Source organism: Vulpes lagopus, chromosome 1 (assembly GCF_018345385.1).
Source record: "Vulpes lagopus strain Blue_001 chromosome 1, ASM1834538v1, whole genome shotgun sequence".
Lineage (NCBI taxonomy): Eukaryota > Metazoa > Chordata > Mammalia > Carnivora > Canidae > Vulpes > Vulpes lagopus.
In genome coordinates, this window is record NC_054824.1 from 74,454,112 (window position 1) to 74,475,832 (window position 21,721).

Consider the following 21,721-nt stretch of genomic DNA (forward strand, 5'->3'; position numbering starts at 1 on the left):
TTCTTAGCTTAGAAAATAAGTCTGACACCTCAAAATAGTGTTTTATTAGAATTTTGCTGTATATTTTTTTCTGTATATCTATAGAAATTTGTTATATGTATTTTATGAAACATGGTTTAGTTCACAGTAAGTTGGATCTGGTCATTTTATCTTAACTGTTTTATATTGCTATTTTATTTCCTCAGCAACTTCTTTCCAGTGCTCATGATTGCATCACTGCCCTTCAGTGACCCTTGTTCAAAATTTTGGAAACATCTTTGATCTTTCTCTGTTTCTCCTCTCCCTTGTCCAATCACTTTCTAGGCCCTATTTATTCTTCTCTCATATCTTCCTTACTTAAAACCTTCTTTTCATCCCTGCTACCATAATGTTAATTCTGATTCATACTGTCAATCTCCCTGCTTCTAGCATGATTCCTTACAATCCAGTGTAAAGTGTAACCCACTTTTCCCCCCTTCTTTGATCTCCTTCCTAACAATTTCTACTTCAAAAAGGATCAGTAAACACTAAACTGTTTTCTCATTTGTAATGAGATATTAGCAATGTATAGAAACACTATCTGCTAAAATTCTGAATTTAACTTGATTGAATTATCAAGTGTGTGACTTCCAATAGGAGATTGACTTAAGTTTAAGATCTTAGTAAAGGGGAACACCTGGGTGGCTTAGCGATTGAGCATCTGACTTCAGCTCAGGGCGTGATCCTGGAGTCCCAGGATCAAGTCCCACATCAGGATCCCTGCATGGAGCCTGCTTCTCCCTCTGCCTGTGTCTCTGGCTCTGTCTCCTGTGTGTGTCTCATGAATAAATAAATAAAATCTTTAAAAAAAAAAAAAAGATCTCCATAAAGGTTTATAAACTAGCAAGTTAGGCATCATTGGTGGAGAAAGAAAAACATTTTTTTATAATATCTAAGGATACTTTTGTTCTCTAGTCTAAAGTAGATTGTTGTTGAGTGTTTACTCCTTTTAACATGCAGTTTATCTTTATAGTTAATTATACTCGACCAGTGATCATATTGGGACCTATGAAAGACAGGATAAATGATGACTTGATCTCAGAATTTCCTGACAAATTTGGATCATGTGTTCCTCGTGAGTAAACCACATAAAAATTCTTAATTATTTCTTTTAATATTTTGTCACCATGTATGGTAAAAAGAAACAGTACCATTTCTTTAATGATTTTATGCTAAGTTATCAGTTAATTCCTCCATATTTTGCTTTTAAGTTTCAATTAATTCCCATTGTGTTGAACTTGACAAGACAATTATTGAAGCAGAGAATGGATTTGTTGTGTTTTTTAATACTAAACACATCCTCAAGTTATTTTCTATTAAAGATACAACTAGACCAAAGCGAGACTATGAGGTAGATGGAAGAGATTATCATTTTGTGACTTCAAGAGAGCAGATGGAAAAAGATATTCAGGAACATAAATTTATTGAAGCTGGCCAGTATAACAACCATCTGTATGGAACAAGTGTTCAGTCTGTGCGGGAAGTAGCAGAAAAGGTAAGCACCAGGGGTGCCTTACTGCCTCATTTGGTAAAGCTTGCGACTCCTGATCTCCAAGCTGTTAAGTTTGAGTCCCATGTTGCGTGTAGAAATTACTAAACATAAAAACTTAAAAAAAAAAAACCACCAAAGTGATCCCAGAATATATTTTCTTTTTTTTTTTTCAGAATATATTTTCTAATCAGATATGTTTTTGACAGTATAAAAGAATGATGGCATAGAAACTTTTAATTCATTTTTTTAAATATAAATGTTATAGCATTGATCATTTTACTTAGGGTAATGAATTTATTCAACTGAATATTAATTGTGGTGGCTTAGAAAAATGCATACAAAATAAAGTAGATCCAGGGGTACTTGGGTGACTCAGAGCATCTGACTCTTGATTTCAGCTCAGGTCATGATCTTAGGGTCGTGAGATCAAGCCCCATATCAGGCTCAACACTGGGCATGGAGCCTGCTTAAGATTCTCTCTCCCCCTGCCCTTACCATCTCCCCTCAGAAAAAAATAAAGCAGATAAAGATTAACAAAGAAAATGAGAACAGAAATGGTAACATGAATTTAAGAAGCAAGGTTATTATTTTAAGGCCTATACATTTGCTAGATATAGACCTTGTATTTAGCAATAGCTTTCCAACATCTAGCATAATTAAAGAGCTAAGACCAACAGTATTCATTAATAAAAATGAACCAGATGTTCAAGATACATGTAGTTGCTCCCGTCCTGAGACTACACAAAAATTCCTCCTGGATAGTCACACTTAACTAACAACAGTGTAAAAAATACTCAGCAGCACTGTAACAGCAACAGATTTTCTGAAAAATCCTTCAGAGTAGTCTGATGATATTAACATTGGGTTAAAGCAGTTTTATGGTAAAGCCAAAGCATTGTACTCCAGGCACACTGCTATGGTTAAAGTATTCTTTGGGCCTAGAAAATAAACATCAAAAAAATTATTTTATACTGGGACGCCTGGGTGGCTCAGTATTTGAGCGTCTGCTGTTGGCTCAGGGCGTGATCCTGGGGTTGGGATTGAGTCCCACATCGGGCTCCTTGCTGGGGGCGTGCTTCTCCCTGTGTCTGTGTCTCTGCCTCTCTCTTTGCGTGTCTATCATGAATAAATAAATAAATAAAATCTTTTTTAAAAAAATATTTTATACCTTTAAAACTAGTAGTTTAAGACTCAGTAATGGAATACCTATAAAACATAAAGCAGTAATTCAGCATCTCAGTTTCCATCTATAAATACTTCTTTATATAAGAGGTTTAATTAGCTCTGATAAGTTTTAAAAATTGAAAAAATGGAAATGTCCAGTGATGCCAAGAATTTGGGAAAATAGGAAACTTAGGTATTATAAGTGGGGATATAAATTAGTAAAACTTCTTTTAAGACTTCGGCAGTATCTAATAAATGCTCATACCCTATGAGACAAAAACTTTTTTTTTTTTTAAGGATTTATTTGTTTATTTTAGGGAGAAAGAGAAAGCATGAGCAGGAGGGGCAGAGGGAAAGGGAGAAAGAAACTCAAGCAGACTCCGTGGTGACTGTGGCTGCTAACTCAGGGCTGGATCTTCACAACCAACCTGAGCCGAAACCAAGAGTCAGATTAACAGACTATACCATTCAGACACTCCTCAAAAATTTGCTTTCTTGGTATCTAAGTAGAAATTTACTCAAGATGAACATGTATAAATATGTTCATAGTAGTTCTTTATAATAGTAAAAAATTGGAATCAACAAAGGAGAATGATAATTGTTACTTATTGATGCAGTGTGCCATATAGTAGCTGGAGTGCATAAACTTCACTAGTGCAACATATCTACATTAATAAATCTCAGAATACAATGGTGAATGAGTAAAGTTGCAAAAAAGATATACAGTATGATACTATTTATATAAACTAAAATAACAGGCTATACAGTTTATGGATACATATTTAGTAACAAAAACATGCATGGGAATGATACACATCTACTTCTGAAGTATACAAAACCATTTTTCAGTGGTTTTTCTTTGGGAGGTGAGGGAAGGAATTTGTAGCTTTAGCTTTATTTATAACGTTGTGTCTCTTTTAAATTTTTTAAAAATGTAAAAACCACATCTTCACCCTACCTGAAAGATAATGTTCAAACTTCAAATTACTGACAAATGGAAAGTAACAAATCACAGCAAGCTATTTTTTTTTCTTTAAGGTTTTTTTTTTGTTTATTGTGCTTTGTTTTGTTTTTTGACACAGAGAACAAGCAGGGTTAGTGTCAGAGGGAGACAGAGAAGCAGTCTCCCTCCTAGCAGGGAGACCAATGTGGGGCTTGATCCCAGGACCTCGAGATCATGACCTGAGCTGAAGGCTGTTGCTTAACTGACTGAGCCACCCAGACACCCCACAGCAAGCTATTTCTTACGCAGACCATGTAGAGAAGAAAATATTAGAAAGTTCCACAAAGTTAGAAATATAAATGATTCGAAAAATCAAAAACAGTAAGGCAGGGCAGCCCTGGTGGCTCAGCGGTTTAGCGCCACCTGCAGCCCAGGTTGTGATACTGGAGACCCGGGATCGAGTCCCACATCAGGCTCCCTGCATGAAGCTTGCTTCTCCGTCTGCCTGTGTCTCTGCCTCTCTCTCGCCTCTCTGTGTATTCTCATGAATAAATAAAATCTTTAAAAAAAAAAAAACACTAAGGCATAGCAAACTAGAAATTTTAAAGCTACCTATTAACTCTTATGTGAAAGAAAATATAAAATGAAATTATAGATTTTCTTAATGAAAATACATACCAGAATCCACAGGATACATTTAAAACAGTAATCAAGGGCACCCAGCTAGCTCAGTTGGTAGAGCATGAGACTCTTAAAACAGTAATCAAAGGAAAATTCATAGCCTTAAAAACTTTTCCAAACAAAAGTGAATAAGAATAAATGCCAAGTGTAAAAGGCTAGAAAGAGAGAAATGGAGGACATACTGTAAATAAAAACAGAAACTATGTAATAAGCAGACGGAAGAAATAATAAAAATCAGAAAAACATAAATAATGAAACCAAAAACTGGTTGAGATCAAAATAATTGATAAACCTTTAACCAGACTGATCAGGAAAAAAAGAAGAGACAGCAAATTACCAATATAGGGAATGAGAGAGATGATAGAATATATAAATATTAAAAGAAAAATCAGAGAATATTAGGAGCAACTTTATACCACAAAGTTCAACAATTTAGATGTAATGGATAATATCCTTGAAAGAAACTACGTAAGCTCACATAAGAAGAAGCAGACCACTTGAATAGACCTGTCTACTAAAAGAGATTGATTTCATTTACATTTAAAAATCACACACAAAAAAATCTCCAGGCCCAGATGGCTTCACTAATAAATTCCACCAAACACTTAAGGAAGAACTAATACCCATTTTTCTACCATAAAATTTAAAAAGAAGGAATACTTCCCAATTCAGTCTCTTGAGTCCAACATTACCTAAATTTCAAAACCTGAAAACACAGATGCAGAAATTCTAAACAAAAATTTAGCAAATTGAATTTTAACAATATATTAAAAAGATAATATGCCATGACCAGGTAGGGCTTATGCAGTGAGTGTAAGGTAAATTTAAACATTAGAAAATCAGTTATTGTAACTCACCATATTAAACTAAAAAAGGAAAATCATACAGTCATCTCCGTAGTTCAAGTAAAGCATTCAACAAAATCAAACACCCATCAGAAACATGTCAAGAATATCCATTTTTACCACTTGTTTTCAGCATTATACTATATACTAGAGGCCCTAGCCATGCAGTAAGTCAAGAAGAAAGAAAATTTGTTCAGATTGGAAAGGAAAAAGTATAATTGTGTTCATTTGTAGATGATATGATTGTCTATGTAAAAAATGTGATAGAATCTACCCAAAAAAACAACTAGAATTAATAACTTTAGCAAGAATGAAGGATTGTAGTATCATTCATTATACAAAAGTCAATTGTTTTCCTATGTACTTAGACCAGCCATAAGTTGACATTTTGAAAAACAGTATTATTTATAGTGGCATCAAAACATATTAAATACTTAGAAATAAATCTGATTTAAAGACCTAAATACATGGAGAAATACATCATGTTTGTGGTTTCTAAGCCTTAATATTATTCAGATGTCAGTTACCTCTGATTTGAACTTTTAAATTTAGTACAACCCCAATCAAAATCTGAGGCCTTTTTATAAAAAATGACATACTAATTCTAATTTCATAGGAAATGCAAAAATCTAGAATAGCCAAAACAACTTTGAAAAAAATTAAAGATATGAAGGATTCACAGTACTTGATTTTGAGACTTATAAAAATACATTAATCAGGATACTGTGGTACTGGCTTGAAGACAATTAGATCAGCAGAACCTACTAGAGAATCCTTAAATAGACCAGCATATATATGGACAACTGTAGACAAAAGTACAAAGGCAATTCAGAGAAAGTGATTTCAATAAATCATTTCAATAAATGATACTAGAATGATTGACTAGCCATGCCTCACATCATATACAAAAATTAACTAAAGGGCAGCCTGGGTGGCTCAGCAGTTTAGCACTGCCTTCAGCCCAGGGCATGATCCTGGAGACCCGGGATCGAGTCCCATGTTGGGCTCCCTGCATGGAGCTTGCTTCTCCCTCTGCCTGTGTGTGTCTCTCTCTGTGTGTCTCTCATGAATAAATAAATAAAATATTTTTTAAATTTTTTAACTAAAAATAGATCATAAATGTAAAGCCTAAAAATATAAACCTTATAGAAGAAAACATAGAAAAATCCTCAGGACTTTGGGTTGGCAAAGATTTCTAAGATAATATATACTGAAAGTACAATCCATAAAAGAAAAAAATAACAAATTGGATTTCGTTGAAATTAAAACTTATGTTCTTGAAAAAAACTCTTTAAGAGAATAAAAAGACAAGCCATATACTAGGAGAAAATATTTTCAAATCATGTATCTCATGAGACTTGTATCCAGAATATTGTAAAGAACTCTTATGGGACGCCTGGGTGGTTCAGCAGTTGAGCGTCTGACTTTGGCTCAGGGCCTAATCCTGGAGACCCAGGATTGAGTCCCACATCAGGCTCCCTGCACGGAGCCTGCTTCTCCCTCTGCCTGTGTCTCTGCCTCAATCTGTGTGTGTCTCATGAATAAATAAATAAAATCTTAAAAAAAAAAAAGAAAAACTCTTACAACACAGTAATAAAGACAGCCCAACTTAAATGGGCAAAGTATTCAAAAAGCCATTTCTCTAAAGACAATGGCCAGTAAACACATAAAAAGACATTCAGCATAATCAGTCATTAAGGAAATAAAAATCAAAACCATAATGAGGTTCCACCACACACCCATTAGAATGGCTAAATTAGGGCAGCCCGGTGGCTCAGCAGTTTAGTGCTGCCTTTGGCCCGGGGCATGATCCTGGAGACCCGGGATCAAGTCCCATATCGGGCTTCTGCATGGAGCCTGCTTCTCCCTCTGCCTGTGTCTCTGCCTCTCTCTGTGTGTATGTCTGTCATGAATAAATAAAATCTTAAAAAAAAAAAATAGAATGGCTAAATTATTTTTAACTGTTACCAAGTTTTGACAGAGACATGGAGCATTTGTAACCCTCATACTCCACAAGGTGAGAATATGAAATATACATCCACTTTGAAAATCAGTTTGAGGATGCCTCAGTGGCTCGGTCAGTTACACGTCCGAATCTTGATTTCAGCTCAGGTCATGATCCTCATGGTGATGAGATTGAACCTGACATCAGCATTGGGCTTGCACTGGGTGTGGAGCCTGCTTAAAATTGTCTCCATCTCCCTCCACCCCTTCTCTACCCCCCCAACGCCTGCATGCACATGCTTTCTAAATAAATAAATAAGATGTAAGAAAAACAGTTTAAACATACACCTAGCTTATGATCCACTTATGGATATTTGCCCAAGAAAAAAGCATATGTCCATACAAAGATAATCTGTGATAACAAAAAGGAGACCAGCAGTTGCTTGGGAAAGGACTAGAGGGAGAAGTTGCAAAGAGGCATGAGGAAACTTTTGAGGGTGATTAATATATTATCTTTATTTTGATGATGATTCCAGGGTACATATATATCAGAACTTATCAAATGTATACTCTAGGAATGCCTGGGTCGCTCAGTCAGTTAAGTGTCTGCCTTCCACTCAGGTCATGATCTGGGGTTCCTGGGATTGTGCCCCATGCCAGGCTCCCTGCTCCAAAGGGAGTTTGCTACTCCCTCTGCCCCTCCCCCACTTGTGCTCACACTCTCAAATATAAAATATTTTAAATTGTATACTTTTTTTAAAGATTTTATTTATTCGTGAGAGACACAGAGAGGCAGAGACACAGGCAGAGGGAGAAGCACGCTCCATGCAGGGAGCCCAATATGAGACTCAATCCCAGGTCCCCAGGATCACACCCTGGGCCAAAAGCAGGTGCTCAACCACTGAGCCACCCAGGCATCCCCCTTAAGCTGTTTAAAATAAAAACTGATAATCCTCTTGGTGCTTTGGGGGGAAAGAAAACTTACAACTTTTAACTTTATATCCTCGCTGAACTACTTAAATTTGTCAACTCACATATATTCTTTTGCAATAAAAATAATTAATAAAATGTTTTTTAAAAGAATTTAAGGTAAAAAATAGAAAAAAGATCTAGAAAAAGTTAACACAGTAGATAAACCATGAGCTGACTTGATTTTTTTAAAAAGGAAAAATCACAAATAATAGAAACAAGAAATAACAAGGGGACATATCATTGAAATAATTGTGAAATCCTAAAAGACTACTTTGTATATCTTTATATAAATTTTAGAACTTGTTTGTGATGGATAATTTTTTAGAAAAAGGTGGTTTGTCAAAATTGTGCTATTAGAAATGGAAAGATTTTTTTAGAAGAAACAGCAAGTTTTCAAGGAACTACCCACAAAGAGCACCAGGCTCAGATGGCTTCATAGAAGAAGTCTATCAGGTCTCAAAGGTTAGATTGTTCTAAAGCTCTGTAAACTGCTCATGAGTATTCTTTTTATGAAGCAAGTATAATATTGATATCTAAGCCTGCTGGAAACAGGAAAAATCATAGACCAGTATCAGGTAACAAATATTAATGCAAAAATGTTAAATATTTTAGGAAATAGAAACATGCTACACTGCAAAAATAATACACTGTGACCAAATGAGATTAAAGGAATTTAAGGTCAGCTCAAAATTAGGAAATTAATTAATGTATCTACCACAAATCTCAAGAGAAAATTCATATATTCATAGATGCCTAAAAAGCTTTTGGTAGAATCACTACCTTTCCTGGGGCAGAGAAAAACTCAAAATATAGAGATTGGTATTATATTTTTAAAAGAAGAGAGATTAAGATGGATGAATGGGTGGATAGATGTTCTTAGTTTTATTTTTTTTTAAGATTTTACTTATTCATGAGAGACAAACACAGAGAGAGGCAGAGACACAGGCAGAGAGAGAAGCAGGCTCCATGCAAGGAGCCCGACATGGGACTCGATCCTGGGACCCCAGGGTCATGCCCTGGGTGGAAGGCGGCGCTAAACTGCTGAGCCACCCGGGCTGCCTGATATTCTTAGTTTTAAATCCTTAATAGGAGAAATACAAGGCAAAATACGAGGCAATTCCATTATTGAAGAACAAGGCAAGGATGTGCATGATCTCCTGCTATTCAGCATAATACTCAAGGTATTCATTGTACTTGAGGCGTTAGTCAATGCTGTTAAGATTGGAAAGCAATTAGAGGCATAAAAGTTGGGAGAGGTAAAACTAGTTCTGTTTTCAAATTATAATATACCTGGTAAACCATACGAAACCTATCATAAAATATCATGAAATTTGTTTTGTAAAATATTTTATAAATTCATTATAAAATTAAAGACTGTTGGGATCCCTGGGTGGCGCAGCGGTTTGGCGCCTGCCTTTGGCCCAGGGCACGATCTTGGAGGCTCCGGATCGAATCCCACGTCAGGCTCCCGGTGCATGGAGCCTGCTTCTCCCTCTGCCTGTGTCTCTGCCTCTCTCTCTCTCTCTGTGACTATCATAAATAAATAAAAATTTAAAAAAAAAAGACTGTTATAAAATAATGAAAGACACGTTTTAAAAAAAAAAAAAAACAAAGTAAGGTAGCAGAAGGTAAAATTCAGATGTAAAGCTCACGGGGCGCCGGGGTGGCTCATTCAGCAGGTGTCCCACTCTTGATTTTGGCTCAGGTCATGATCTCAGGGTTGTGGGGTTGAGCCCTGCACTGGGGTCTGTGCTGAGCAACGGAGCCTGCTTCTCTCTCTCTCTCTCTCTCTCTCAAATAAATAAATACATACGTACATATATACATACATAAATAAAACCTTAAAAAACAAAAATGATGTGCTCACCTCAGCAGCACACATACTGAAATTGGAAAATAGAGATTAGCATGCCTCTGCACAAGGATGTCACTCAGAATGGTGTGGATATGTAAAACCCCAGAAGCCTCTCTGTGGAGCCCCCATGCGGCCAACTCTGGGTAACTTGAATGTTAAAATGAATGATGATGATAACTGATTATAACATAAAGAGTAAAATATGGATCCAAGAGTCCATACTGGTATCATTGCATATACACATGAATAAATAAATGAGATAAAAGAGTAGCTTCGCCTTAACATTAGAATATCTCCTAATAAAGGTAGAAGGAATGATGATATTGACAACCACTGTGGTAAAAAACTGTTTCAAGCAAGAACTCTCAGTGTGTGATAATAAAATCAGTTAGTGAATTAATATCTAATGAGAAACAGGATATTTACATCTCGACATACCCTCCCCAAAAAAACTTACTAGTTACAAAGGGGAAAATACTAATTTTATAATTGAGAGGCATGGTAGATAAAACCTTAAACAGGTGATCAAAATTAATATCACTAGTAATGGGACAAATAGATATCATATGCCTCTTGATCTGAAAGATATGGCATCACTTCTGTGGTATTCCTGCCAAAATGTGTAACATGTCATCTGATGGGAAACATCAGGCACACCTACGTTGAGGCATATTCTTTGAAAAAAAATAATAATACCAAGATCATGAAAGACAGACTAAAGAACTGTGCCAGCCTGATAGACTAACAAGACATTATACAACTAAATGCAGTGTATGATCTTGGATTGGATCCTGAACCAAGGATTTTCTTTCTCTTGCAGTAAAGGACATTACATGGCCAACTGAAATTATACTGTGGTTATGTAAGAGATGTCATTGTTTTTAGGAAATAGGGGATGAAAAAGTGTTATGTCTCCAATTTACTCAACTACTTTGTACATATATAGGGAGGAATAAAATAAAGCAAACATGATAGAATGTTATTGTTTCAGTGTAGGAGTGTAGGATTTTTATAAATTTGTACGTGATCGTGTAAAATATTAATTTGTAATAAAAGGTGGTAGGTTCGTGTGTTCTATTATTTTCTCTGTGTTTGAAGTCTTAATAATTTTTTTATTTTAAATATTCCTACTGGGACATGTGGGTGGCTCAGGTGGTTGAATATCCAACTCTTGGTTTTGGCTCAGATCATGATCTCGGGGTTGTGAGATTAAGCCCCACCCTGAGCTCCCTGCACAGTGGGGAGTCTGCTTGAGAGTTGTTTTTCTTGGCAAAATAAAAGTAGGAACCCCATATTTGTTGCCATTTTGAAATTGGTCTGTGAAAGCTAAAAGTAAGGTAACTATATTTTCATTCCTTTTTAAGTGTAATATTTGAAAATGGAAATTAATTATTCATAGCCATTATTCATTGTCTTTATTTCCCCTCTGAAATTTGCTAACAGAAATGACAAGTTTGCTTAAAGTGAACAGGATCCAAACATACCATAATCCAGATTTTGTACCTGTAGGAAGTGTACCTTTGATATAATTGAAAATATTTGGTTCACTTGTTTTTCTTCTTTATTTCCTCTATTTTAGGGCAAACATTGTATCCTCGATGTGTCTGGAAATGCCATAAAGAGATTACAGATTGCACAACTTTACCCAATCTCCATTTTTATTAAACCCAAATCCATGGAAAATATCATGTAAGTGTAAATGCCTAAGGCACAAGCCTCTAAGTATAAATCCAATTTTTTTTTAGACTGGATAGTCTCTGCCTGTGTCTCTGCCTCCTTCTCTCTCTCTGTGTATCTCTCATGACTAAATAAATAAATAAAATCTTTAAAAAAATAAAATTAGAATTAAAAAATTAAAAAAATAAAATCTTAAAGATAGAAAAGGAAAAAATAAGATAAAAATCTAATCCTGTTCCTATTAAAGAACTTGGAACTCTCTTATGAAAAACCTTCCCAGAAATAAAACACTAGCCCAACAGGACTTATTGAATTCTATCAAAGCTAAGTAATATGACTCTTACACAAATTCTTCAACTAATTTTATGGACATTAATTTAATACCAAAACCTCACTGAGACCATGTAGGAAATGAAAATGGTAAGCCAATCTTAAAATGAATATAGATGCAAAAATCTTAACCAAAGTACAAATAAAATGAGTTCAACAGTTTTTTTAAATAAGGTAAAATATAACCACCAAGTTGGATTTATTCAAGAATGCAAGGAAAATGGGCAGCCCAGTGGCTCACCAGTTTAGCGCTTCAGTCCAGGGCCTGAACCTGGAGTCCCGGGATCGAGTCCCATGTTGGGCTCCCTGCATGGAGCCTGCTTCTCCCTCTGCCCCTCTCTCTCTCTCTCTCTCTCTCTCGAATAAATAAATAAATAAAATATTTTTTAAAGAAAAGACTGCAAGGAAAATTAATCAGTGATAGAGCTAGAGAGAAGATGGAAGCACCAAGAATCCATTCCGCCCCCTAGACACAATCAAACTTAACAGAATCTGTCAGAGGTGACTACTTTGGAACTCAGGAGTCTGTTGAAGGTTTACAGCTTTGGGTGTCTAATTGTGGTTAATTTGAATGGTTAATTTTGGTTAATTTCAACTGTTAGCCTGATAGTAACAATCTCCCCACCTTTAGCCCATAGCAGGCAGCCATTCATGCCTTTCTTGAGCAGCTTGTGGAGACCAAGGTGGGTAGTAAAGTTTGGTTTTCTAAATTTCAGATGCAACAATTATCAGCTATAAACTAATCTTGTGGGCAGCCCTGGTGGCGCAGTGGTTTGGCGCCGCCTGCAGCCTGGGGTGTGATCCTGGAGACCTGGGATCAAGTCCCACATCGGGCTCCTTGCGTGGAACCTGCTTCTCCCTCTCCCTCTGCCTGTGTCTCTGCCCCTCTCTCTGTGTCTATGAATAAATAAATAAAATCTTTAAAAAATAAAATAAAATAAACTTGTTTCCTCTATCCCCCTACCTCCCTACCCATCCACACCAGATTATTTTGAAACTCCAGACAGTATATGATTTCACCCATAAACTTCAGTATGTATTTTGAAAGATTAAGAATTCTGTTATTTGAAAACATCTCTCTGGGGACGCCTGGGTGGCTCAGTGGTTAAGCATCTGCCTTGGGTTCAGGTCGTGATCCATGGGTCCCGGGATCGAGTCCCGCATCCGGTTCCCCACAGGGTGCCTGCTTCTCCCTCTGCCTGTGTCGCTGCCTCTCTGTGTATGTCTCATGAATAAATAAAATCTTCAAAGATAAAAGAAAGAATATATATCTCTCTGATACCACACTAACATGATTTTTTATGTCATCAATTCAAATTTTCCTGATTGTCTCATAAGTTTTGCTTACTTTTTTTTTCAATTTGTTTGAATCAAATTCCAGATAAGAGCTATTTGTGACCATTGGTTTTTTAATTCTTTTAATTTATCGATTGATTTTCCCTGCACATCTTTCTTTTTTTTTTCTTTTTTTTTTTTCCAATTTATTTGTTAAAGAAACCATGTCATTTCTTCTACAGAGTTCTCACCAGGCTATATCTTACTAGTTGCCTTCTCATGGTGCTGTTTGATATGTTCATGTGTTATCTGTGTTATCCGTAAATTGGTAAATAGGTCTCTAAGCTATATCTTAATATGAAATTTTCATCAAAGTAAAAAATACCAAATTAATGCTTAGTTTTTTGGCTGCTTTGAGCCAATGCAAAAAATGTGTTGAAACTCTCTGTCATTCCAAGCTTAAAGCTATATACTTGGTGACTGAATCTAATTTTTAATGACATATTGTCAGCAGACCTCAACTTTTCATGATTTTATGTTTTATGTGTCTCTTCTCCTTTGTCATCATCTTTTCAAAAAGTATTATATTAATTGCTAATTTCTAAATTTATTTGTGTAGGGAAATGAATAAGCGTCTAACAGAAGAACAAGCCAGAAAGACGTTTGAGAGAGCCATGAAACTGGAACAAGAATTTACTGAACATTTCACAGGTTGGCATCATGTGTGTCAGTGCCCTGACAGGATTTTGATTTGAAGCCATATGAACTGACCCATTGAAATGCACTTTGAACTATGACCACATCTACCAGTAATTAATTACTATGTAATTAATACTATGGTTTTCAGAATAATTCATCTAACCTAGGCAGTGATGATGAGGAATCTTAAAAGTTAGTGTTTCTTAAGTGATTGATTACTAGACTGGAGAAAAATAGAATCAGACTTGCTTTCTTCTGTGAAACTGACGTTTTCCTTATGCTTTATACATTTTGATCTGTTTTAAGATATTTGTTTAAAAAGAAACAAGTGGGTAGCAATGCCCAAATAATCTCTCATTCATTTTGTCCTTTAAATTATTTTTCAGGTGTTCACACTAAGTACGTCAAATGCCATGGTGTTATAAACCATGTGCTTTTTTTCTTTTTCTTTTTTTTTTTTTTAATAATTGAGACTTCTAGAACCCTCAAAGAATACTGCCAGCAATTCTCATATACTTATCACCCATATTTTCGAAATGTTAACATTTTGCCACACTTAATTTTTTTCTGAAACATTTAAAGTGGCAGGCAGATGCCCGTTTGCCCCTCTGTACTTTAGTGTGTAACCTCCCAAATACATAATACTAAGTAAAAATCACCAAATCTCACTTTTTAATCAGTATTTAAAATAAAAATTCTTATGTTTTTCAAATAGGAAAATTAATGAAATGAGTGGTTATTACTAAGCAAACAATATGTAAACAGTCCCCTGCTAGATGAGTAACTAGTTCTAAGACTTAGCTTCTACTCCACCAATAGTTGTCATGGTAAAGATAGACAGCGGAGGTTTCTAATTTTGTTTCTGTTATTACAGCTATTGTACAGGGAGATACGCTGGAAGACATTTATAACCAAGTGAAGCAGATCATAGAAGAACAATCTGGTCCTTACATCTGGGTTCCAGCAAAAGAAAAGTTATGAGGACTGCTGTTTCTGTTTCTCTTTTCCACAATCTCATTTTCTCTGACACTTCTTTGCCCTTTCCTTTTGGAGTCTGTCTGCAATACTCCTTCCATGTTGAATCGTATCCCACTCATCATGATCTACAGTTGTGCTTAGTTTTGACAACTAGCGTCTCCTTCAAGTTGTAGCATCTGTATTATTTTATGTCACTATTGGTTTGTGGCCATTTTTCAGAACTGAAGATGGAATGGCCTGACCAGCTATTAAGGATTTGGGGAGACTGGGAAATTGTGGTAAAATTCCTTAATGTTTAAGGGAAAGTAACTTTAAGAGATTTTTCAGAAAAGCTTTATATACATTCTTTTCAAATTTCAGTATAAATGAAAGAAAAGTGGTGTTAATCAGTGATTTAGTAAACTTTGAGCAACAGTGCACGCTTAACTTTAATAGCATGGTTTGGCCAATATATTAACTTTCAAGTCCTTTTCTCAATTGACTTGTGTTATCAAAGCAAATATTTCATTATAGACAAATAAGGAAAATGTTCTTTAATTTCAAAGTTAATTTCTGCATTAACTTTCATAATTTCACAAGGGATATTCATTTTTCATAAGAGTTCTTCATGTCTTACTGTTTGAGGGGTTTTTTTCTCAGTACATTTGCTAGGAATAGCAGTGTTATAAATGTTTTTAATCTACTTGTGCAGGACTATTTATAGTGTCTTACAAAAGTTCATACATAATGATCACATTTTCTGAATTGAGGCCATGTTTATGTGCTAGGGGAGCTCACCTTTTACACATAAGGTTGAGAAAATTTCATAGACATAAATACAAAGAGACAGACATTACAATGGTGATGTAGTAATCATTATGGCAATGGAAAAGGAGTCCAATTCATAGTCTAAAACTTTAAATGTATTCTTAGGGATCAGATTTTAATGAATATTTTACCCACAGTAACTGCCTATTTTGTTATAATAAAATATATATATATATAAATATATATAAAACTTTCTTTAACTAAACTCTGTAACTATGGGAATTATTTTCTTTACATAGTTGCACACACACACAAACATATATATATATTTAAAATATATTTTTTTCTTTTGCCACCTACTCTTACCTTTTTGTTTGGTTTTTAAATTAAATATTAATTGATTAGACTTTATCTTCCTTAATCATGTGAACTGAAAATGGGGGTATGGTGGTTGTGGGAAGAAACCTCTAGGGAAATTAGATTACATACAGAAGTATAGGCGTGTTCTCCTCTTTTCTACAAAAATTTTCAAATGGTTCCTGGTTTTGTTTTGGGTTTTTTTTATTACTGTTGTTCTTGTCATTGGATTTGGATTTGGTCTTCTGCCTCTCTTTCCATTTCTCCTTTCACTAATAGGCAAATAAGCAAAAGCCTCATGTGTGTTTGTTTTCCCCTCAGACTGCACGCCTTTCACCTCTTGTAGCTGCTCTGTCCTAGAGTTGCACAGATCTTCATGGTGAGGAATTTTAAGAAATTTTCGTGAAAGGTAGATACGATTTCAGAAATCATCTTCTCTGGTCTTTTAATAATATTGTTTGGCTTCCCTTTGCTTTTTTGAAATTGTTGATTAAATATGTGTTTTTGACAACCTCCTCATTAGAGTTTCTTAAATGAGTACTGGTTTGTAAAGGATTATCAACATTATCCATTCCATTTATGAAAAAGAGGAGAACAGCTAATAAACTTTATTGTAAAATCCATATGTTAAATGTGTCTTGAATTCTGAGAGAAGATACTATTTTACAAGCTAACACTTTCTTGAAACAACTTGAAGCATCACGGGCCATTGGGGAACATAATCAAATTTTCTTCTGTAGGGTTTGGAATTGAGTACGTTAACACATTGAAATACATACTATGGCTATAACAATAACTATAGTAGGTTGTTACCAAACATAAAACAACGAGAAGAATATTATTATGAAATGATCTCTAGAGTCCCAGATCACTCTACAGCAAGGCCCCAGCATAAGCCATTTTGAAGTACTTAACTGGTTACATGTTCTAAAATAACAGGTGATTCCATTTATCTGTTAGAATATGTATTACATTGCTTTTGGATGTCCTTATTAAGTGATATTTTTGTAAGAAAATACTAACTTTAGTGCAGCTTTCTAGATTGTATAGAATTATTAATAAAAGTACTAATTGCTCAGTACTACTGTGTAAACAACCACTTTAGTATATTATCATTTAATTTTAAAAGATAAGAATGTAAGAGTTCCTAGTCCCACTGTAAGGCTTAAGCAAAATCACTTGCCCAAGATCACTTAGCTAGGAAGCAGCAGTGCTTAGTATTTGTATCCAAGTCTTTCTGACCCAAGTTCTTTCTAAATAGCATGCTGCCTTGTTTTTCTCAGCCCCTACTATGTAAGGCACTAGGACGTAAGCTATGTTATGTTAGTGCCGCTTTACAAAGACAGACTTAGATGAAGAGTCACACAATAAGTAAGAACAGACCCATAGAAGTAGTCATTCCCATCACAGCTGAAATAAATGACTTTCTGGGAAGGAAATCAGCCTACCATCATCTCAGTGACATACAAAAAACTTTTTGGAACCAAAAGCGGGGAGGTGTTGTGGGGCAGGGGAGGGGTGGACAAAAATGGAACAGTGTTCAGTATATGTGCTGCCAAAGCGAGCACTGGAACAGTGTTCATTAGGGAAAAAGCCCATTAGTCCAATACACAGGGAATTACAATATTTCTTTTTTTTTTTTTTTTAAGATTTATTTATTTATTTATTCATGAGAGAGAGAGGCAGAGGGAGAAGCAGGCTCCATGCCGGGAACCCAACGCAAGACCCAATCCCGGGACTCCAGGATCGTGCCCTGGGCCAAAGGCAGGCGCCAAACCGCTGAGCCACCCAGGGATCCCCAGGAATTACAATATTTCAAATGTTTTATGAGATACTCCATGTTTTTAATGTTCTTAATGTTTTTAAGTTGGCAAAAATAAAAGTGCCCCTTAAATGTGACTACACATTTCTGGCTACTTTTCTATTCCACATCTTCCCAGGGCTCTTCCAAAATGATGGAAGCAAGTTTGCAGAAGAGACTCTAATAAACACCTGGTAACCTGCTACATAGAATTTAAATTCCAGGGACGCCTGGATGGCTCAGCAGTTGGGCACCTGCTTTCGGCTCAGGTCGTGATCCCAGGACCCAGATAGAGTTGTCCATCGAGCTCCCTGCATGGAGCCTGCTTCTCCCTCTGCCTGTGTCTCTGCCCTTCTCTCCCTCTCTCTCTCTCTCTCTCTCTCTCTCTCTCGTGAATGAATGAATAAATCTAAAAGAAAAAAAGAATTTAAATTCCAAAGATGGCAATTTGGGGGCTTTACTCATGAGAAAATTTTGTTTTCTGAAGTATCAAAGTAAACAATTTACCTTCCAAAATTCTGTCTTGAATACTCTTAATTTACATGCAGTAAAACAAGCCCAGAGATCCCCATGTCTTAACCAGAGTTACACTGCAAAACAGAAACAGAGCCAGGATTAGAACCTTTGACTCCTGGCTCCTGGCACAGTGGTTTTTTTTACCATCCGGTTCCTTTTCTTCCCATGCTGTAAGATGAATTAGTGAGATACTCAGTTCCTCAAGGAACTTAAAAAAAATCATTTTTTAATTACCGATTAAAAGTAAGTACCCATAAACTTAAGAGATTTTATTGAGGAGCTTGAATTTGAAAGATACCAGAGAAACATAAAAATGGCACTTTTCTGACCTAAGGTTAGATTATCTGGTTTTCTAGTCCAACGTCAAAGACTGCATTTATCTCCCTCCAGAACTGCACAGCATAGCTCTCGTTGGCTTTGGCAGTGGAGTACTATAATGTGAAGAATGTGGGCTGTGGAATCACAGCTTGATTTGAATGCCAGCTCCACCACTCACTGGTTATGTAACTAACTTTGGACAAGTCATGCCATCCTTCTTTCTGTTTATCTCTAAAATGGAGATATTTTGGGCCATCTGGGTGACTCAGTCAATGAAGCCCAACTCTTGGTTTTGGCTCAGGTCATGATCCTCAGGGTCACAGAGTTGAGTCCTGCATCAGGTTCTGTGCTCAGTGGGGAGTCTGCTTCTCTCCCTCTGCCCCTCCTTCTGCTTGTGTGTGCTCACTGTCTCTCAAAAAGTCGTTGAAAAAAAATAAAATGGAGATATTTTGAGAATAAGATTATAAATAAAGGAACTTAGCACATAGTACATTCTGAAAGTTAATACCCCTTTCCTTAGGGATCCAAAGCCTGGAATTGTTGCAACTCATTTTGTATAAATTACCTTGAGCCTTCAATTTGCTGTATTTTTTTTTTTTTAAGATTTTTCATTTATTCATGAGAGAGACAGAGAGAGAGGCAGAGACACAGGCAGAGGGAGACTCGATCCCGGGTCTCCAGGATCACGCCCTGGGCTGAAGGCGCTAAACCGCTGAGCCACCTGGGCTGCCCAAATTTGCTGTATTTTAAATGGGATTTGCAGGATTGTTAAAAGCGTTAAAGTAATGTGTACAAAACGCTGATCACAGCATCTGATACTTGGCTCTCACGATCTTGCTCTGGAGTATGTTTATGATTGGTAGCAGAAGACAGAATAATACGATCCACCATTCTTCATCAGCTAGAAATTTTCTTTGATGGACTTTGAAGAAATTGTCCGCCCCTACGATCACGTTTACTCCTCTCTTCTAAGCACCCCTACTCTGTCAGAGATGTAGCTACTCTCCCTGAGCCTTAAACATGAAGCTGGAGACCTCAAGATTGCATAAGCCATTCCACATCTGCTAGACACAACAGCCCCTAGCAAATCTCCAGAATGTTCCTGACAGTCTAGAAACAAGCCTGGAAAAGATTACTTAGATCAGCCAGGTAAGACATGTTTTCTTTTATTCAGTTTGACTTGGAAGAGTCCATACTTACCAGTGATTACTTTGCGGCTTTCCGCTATCAGCTCTTTTCTTCATTCCACCGCAAATATGGTTACCTCAGAGTTGGCAAAACATCCTCATCTGCCAAACCGCATTAGGAACAGTCAGGTAAACTGATGTTGTTTGAAACTTTTAGGAACAGGTACCAAACCTGACCAGGAACTTTCACACTACGATTTTTCTAACAGTTTCTGTTACATATAGTAGAGTATACTGGTGGAGAAGGCGAGAGGACGGAGACTAGAAGACGGTGAAGGCTGGAATTCTCTCCCGTTGTCTTCTGTTGCTTACTTGTTACTGAAGTATAACATATAAAATGTAGGAACATCATCAGTGTACATATACCTCAGTGAATTTTTAGAAACCAACCCCCGTGTAATAGCATGAAGCTCAGAGCATGACCAGCACCCCATGTACCCTGCCTCATCGCCCAGTTGTTCCTCCAAGGGAAGCCACTATCCTTTTTTTTTTTTTTAATTCATTTTAGTGAGAGAGAGGAAAGGGAGGGAAGCAGGCTCCTGGCTGAGTGCAGAGCCCCATTTGGGGCTCAATCTCACAACCCTGAGATCATGACCCAAGCCAAAATCAAGAGTCGATGCTTAACCGATTGAGCCAAACAAGCACTCCCCTAACTTTCTTACATGTCTTTTAAAATTATGTGCAGTAAAATCCTCTGTGGTGTCCAATTCTATGAGTTTTGATCCATGTATACAGCATGTAATCATCTCCAAAACTAGTCCATAACTCCGCCTACCCCCAACTTCTGATAACCTCTGGTATTTTCTCAGTGCCTATAGTTTGGCCTTTCCCAGAATGGAGTATAAGTGGAGCCATATCCTATGGAGTATTTTGGGTGTGGCTACTTGGACTTAGCAAAATGTATCTGAGGTTCATCCCTGTTGCTGCAGGAATCGAGTTTGTTATTTTCATTGCAAAATAGTAGTCCATTTAAAGGTTGTATAATTCATTTACCCCTTCACCGGAGGGTTTTTGGATTGTTTTCAGTTTTTTCCAGTATATTTTTGTGCTTCTTTGCAAATTTAGGTCTGCAGGAACAAGGATCAGAACCAGAAACAAGTTTCTGATCTGACAGCTGTGACAGGCCCTCCCCCACTCCACCTCCCTCTACTGTGAGCATCCACACATTTGGGCAGTTGCACAGGAGCTTATTATCCTAAAACAAACTTTAAATGCAGGATAATATATCCCAAGAGCCTGTTTATAGAACAAAATTACGACTAGAATAATAGAGTACGTGAATAAGCAATTTTGAGTTTTTAGCATTTCAAATTCCCAGGAATAACAAATGGTCCAAAAGCTGGATGTGCCGGTGACCAGTGCCAGATCCTCATTGCTGGTGTCCTACGGGAAGTAAATGTCTACTTAGGACAGTAGTAAATGAGAAGAAAATAGTCTGAGCAACAAATAAAAACAGCCATTTGTTAATCCTGAGACTTAATAGCCTTACAATTTAGAAAACAATCCGTGGAGACAGTCCTAATCTTTCAAGAAAATCTAGTTGACCACCAAAGGATTGTGGCTTGCTTTTTAAAATTAATAACTACCAATTTCCTCTAGCTGGTATCTTCTCTGTATATTAAAAATTACTAATATTCTGTAGCTAACAGAAATCTAATTCTAATGCAACATATTTAAGGAATCCTTGAACCGGAGCAGCCCATCCCCTTCGTTGATGGCATGTGGATAGCACAATTGGCCTTGTCCATGTTTTCCATTCGCACCATAATAAGACTTGATTTCTCTCGTGTGTTTTCAAAAACAACAATAACAACAACATTAGGTCATTCCTCTTAATTGATGCTAAACTAAACCTTAGGAACTACTGGTGTTACCCAAAACAGAAACTATTCACCCCTGTTTCTGCAAATCAGCCATTAATG

At 36.4% G+C, this 21,721-nt stretch overlaps 1 protein-coding gene across 15 annotated transcripts in view; it reads left to right on the forward strand.

Annotated features, from left to right (window-relative positions):
• The window catches only part of DLG1 (discs large MAGUK scaffold protein 1), a 232,396-nt gene extending 215,796 nt beyond the window's left edge, over positions 1-16,600 (forward strand). For all 15 annotated transcript variants that reach the window (XM_041748422.1, XM_041748253.1, XM_041748574.1 and 12 more), the window contains 5 exons: positions 992-1,093; positions 1,341-1,513; positions 11,494-11,603; positions 13,816-13,907; positions 14,770-16,600. In XM_041748422.1, the coding sequence (XP_041604356.1) occupies positions 992-1,093; positions 1,341-1,513; positions 11,494-11,603; positions 13,816-13,907; positions 14,770-14,876 (584 nt within the window). In that variant the 3' untranslated portion in view covers positions 14,877-16,600. The remainder of the gene's footprint in view (positions 1-991; positions 1,094-1,340; positions 1,514-11,493; positions 11,604-13,815; positions 13,908-14,769) is intronic.
• The last annotated feature ends 5,121 nt before the right edge of the window (positions 16,601-21,721 follow it).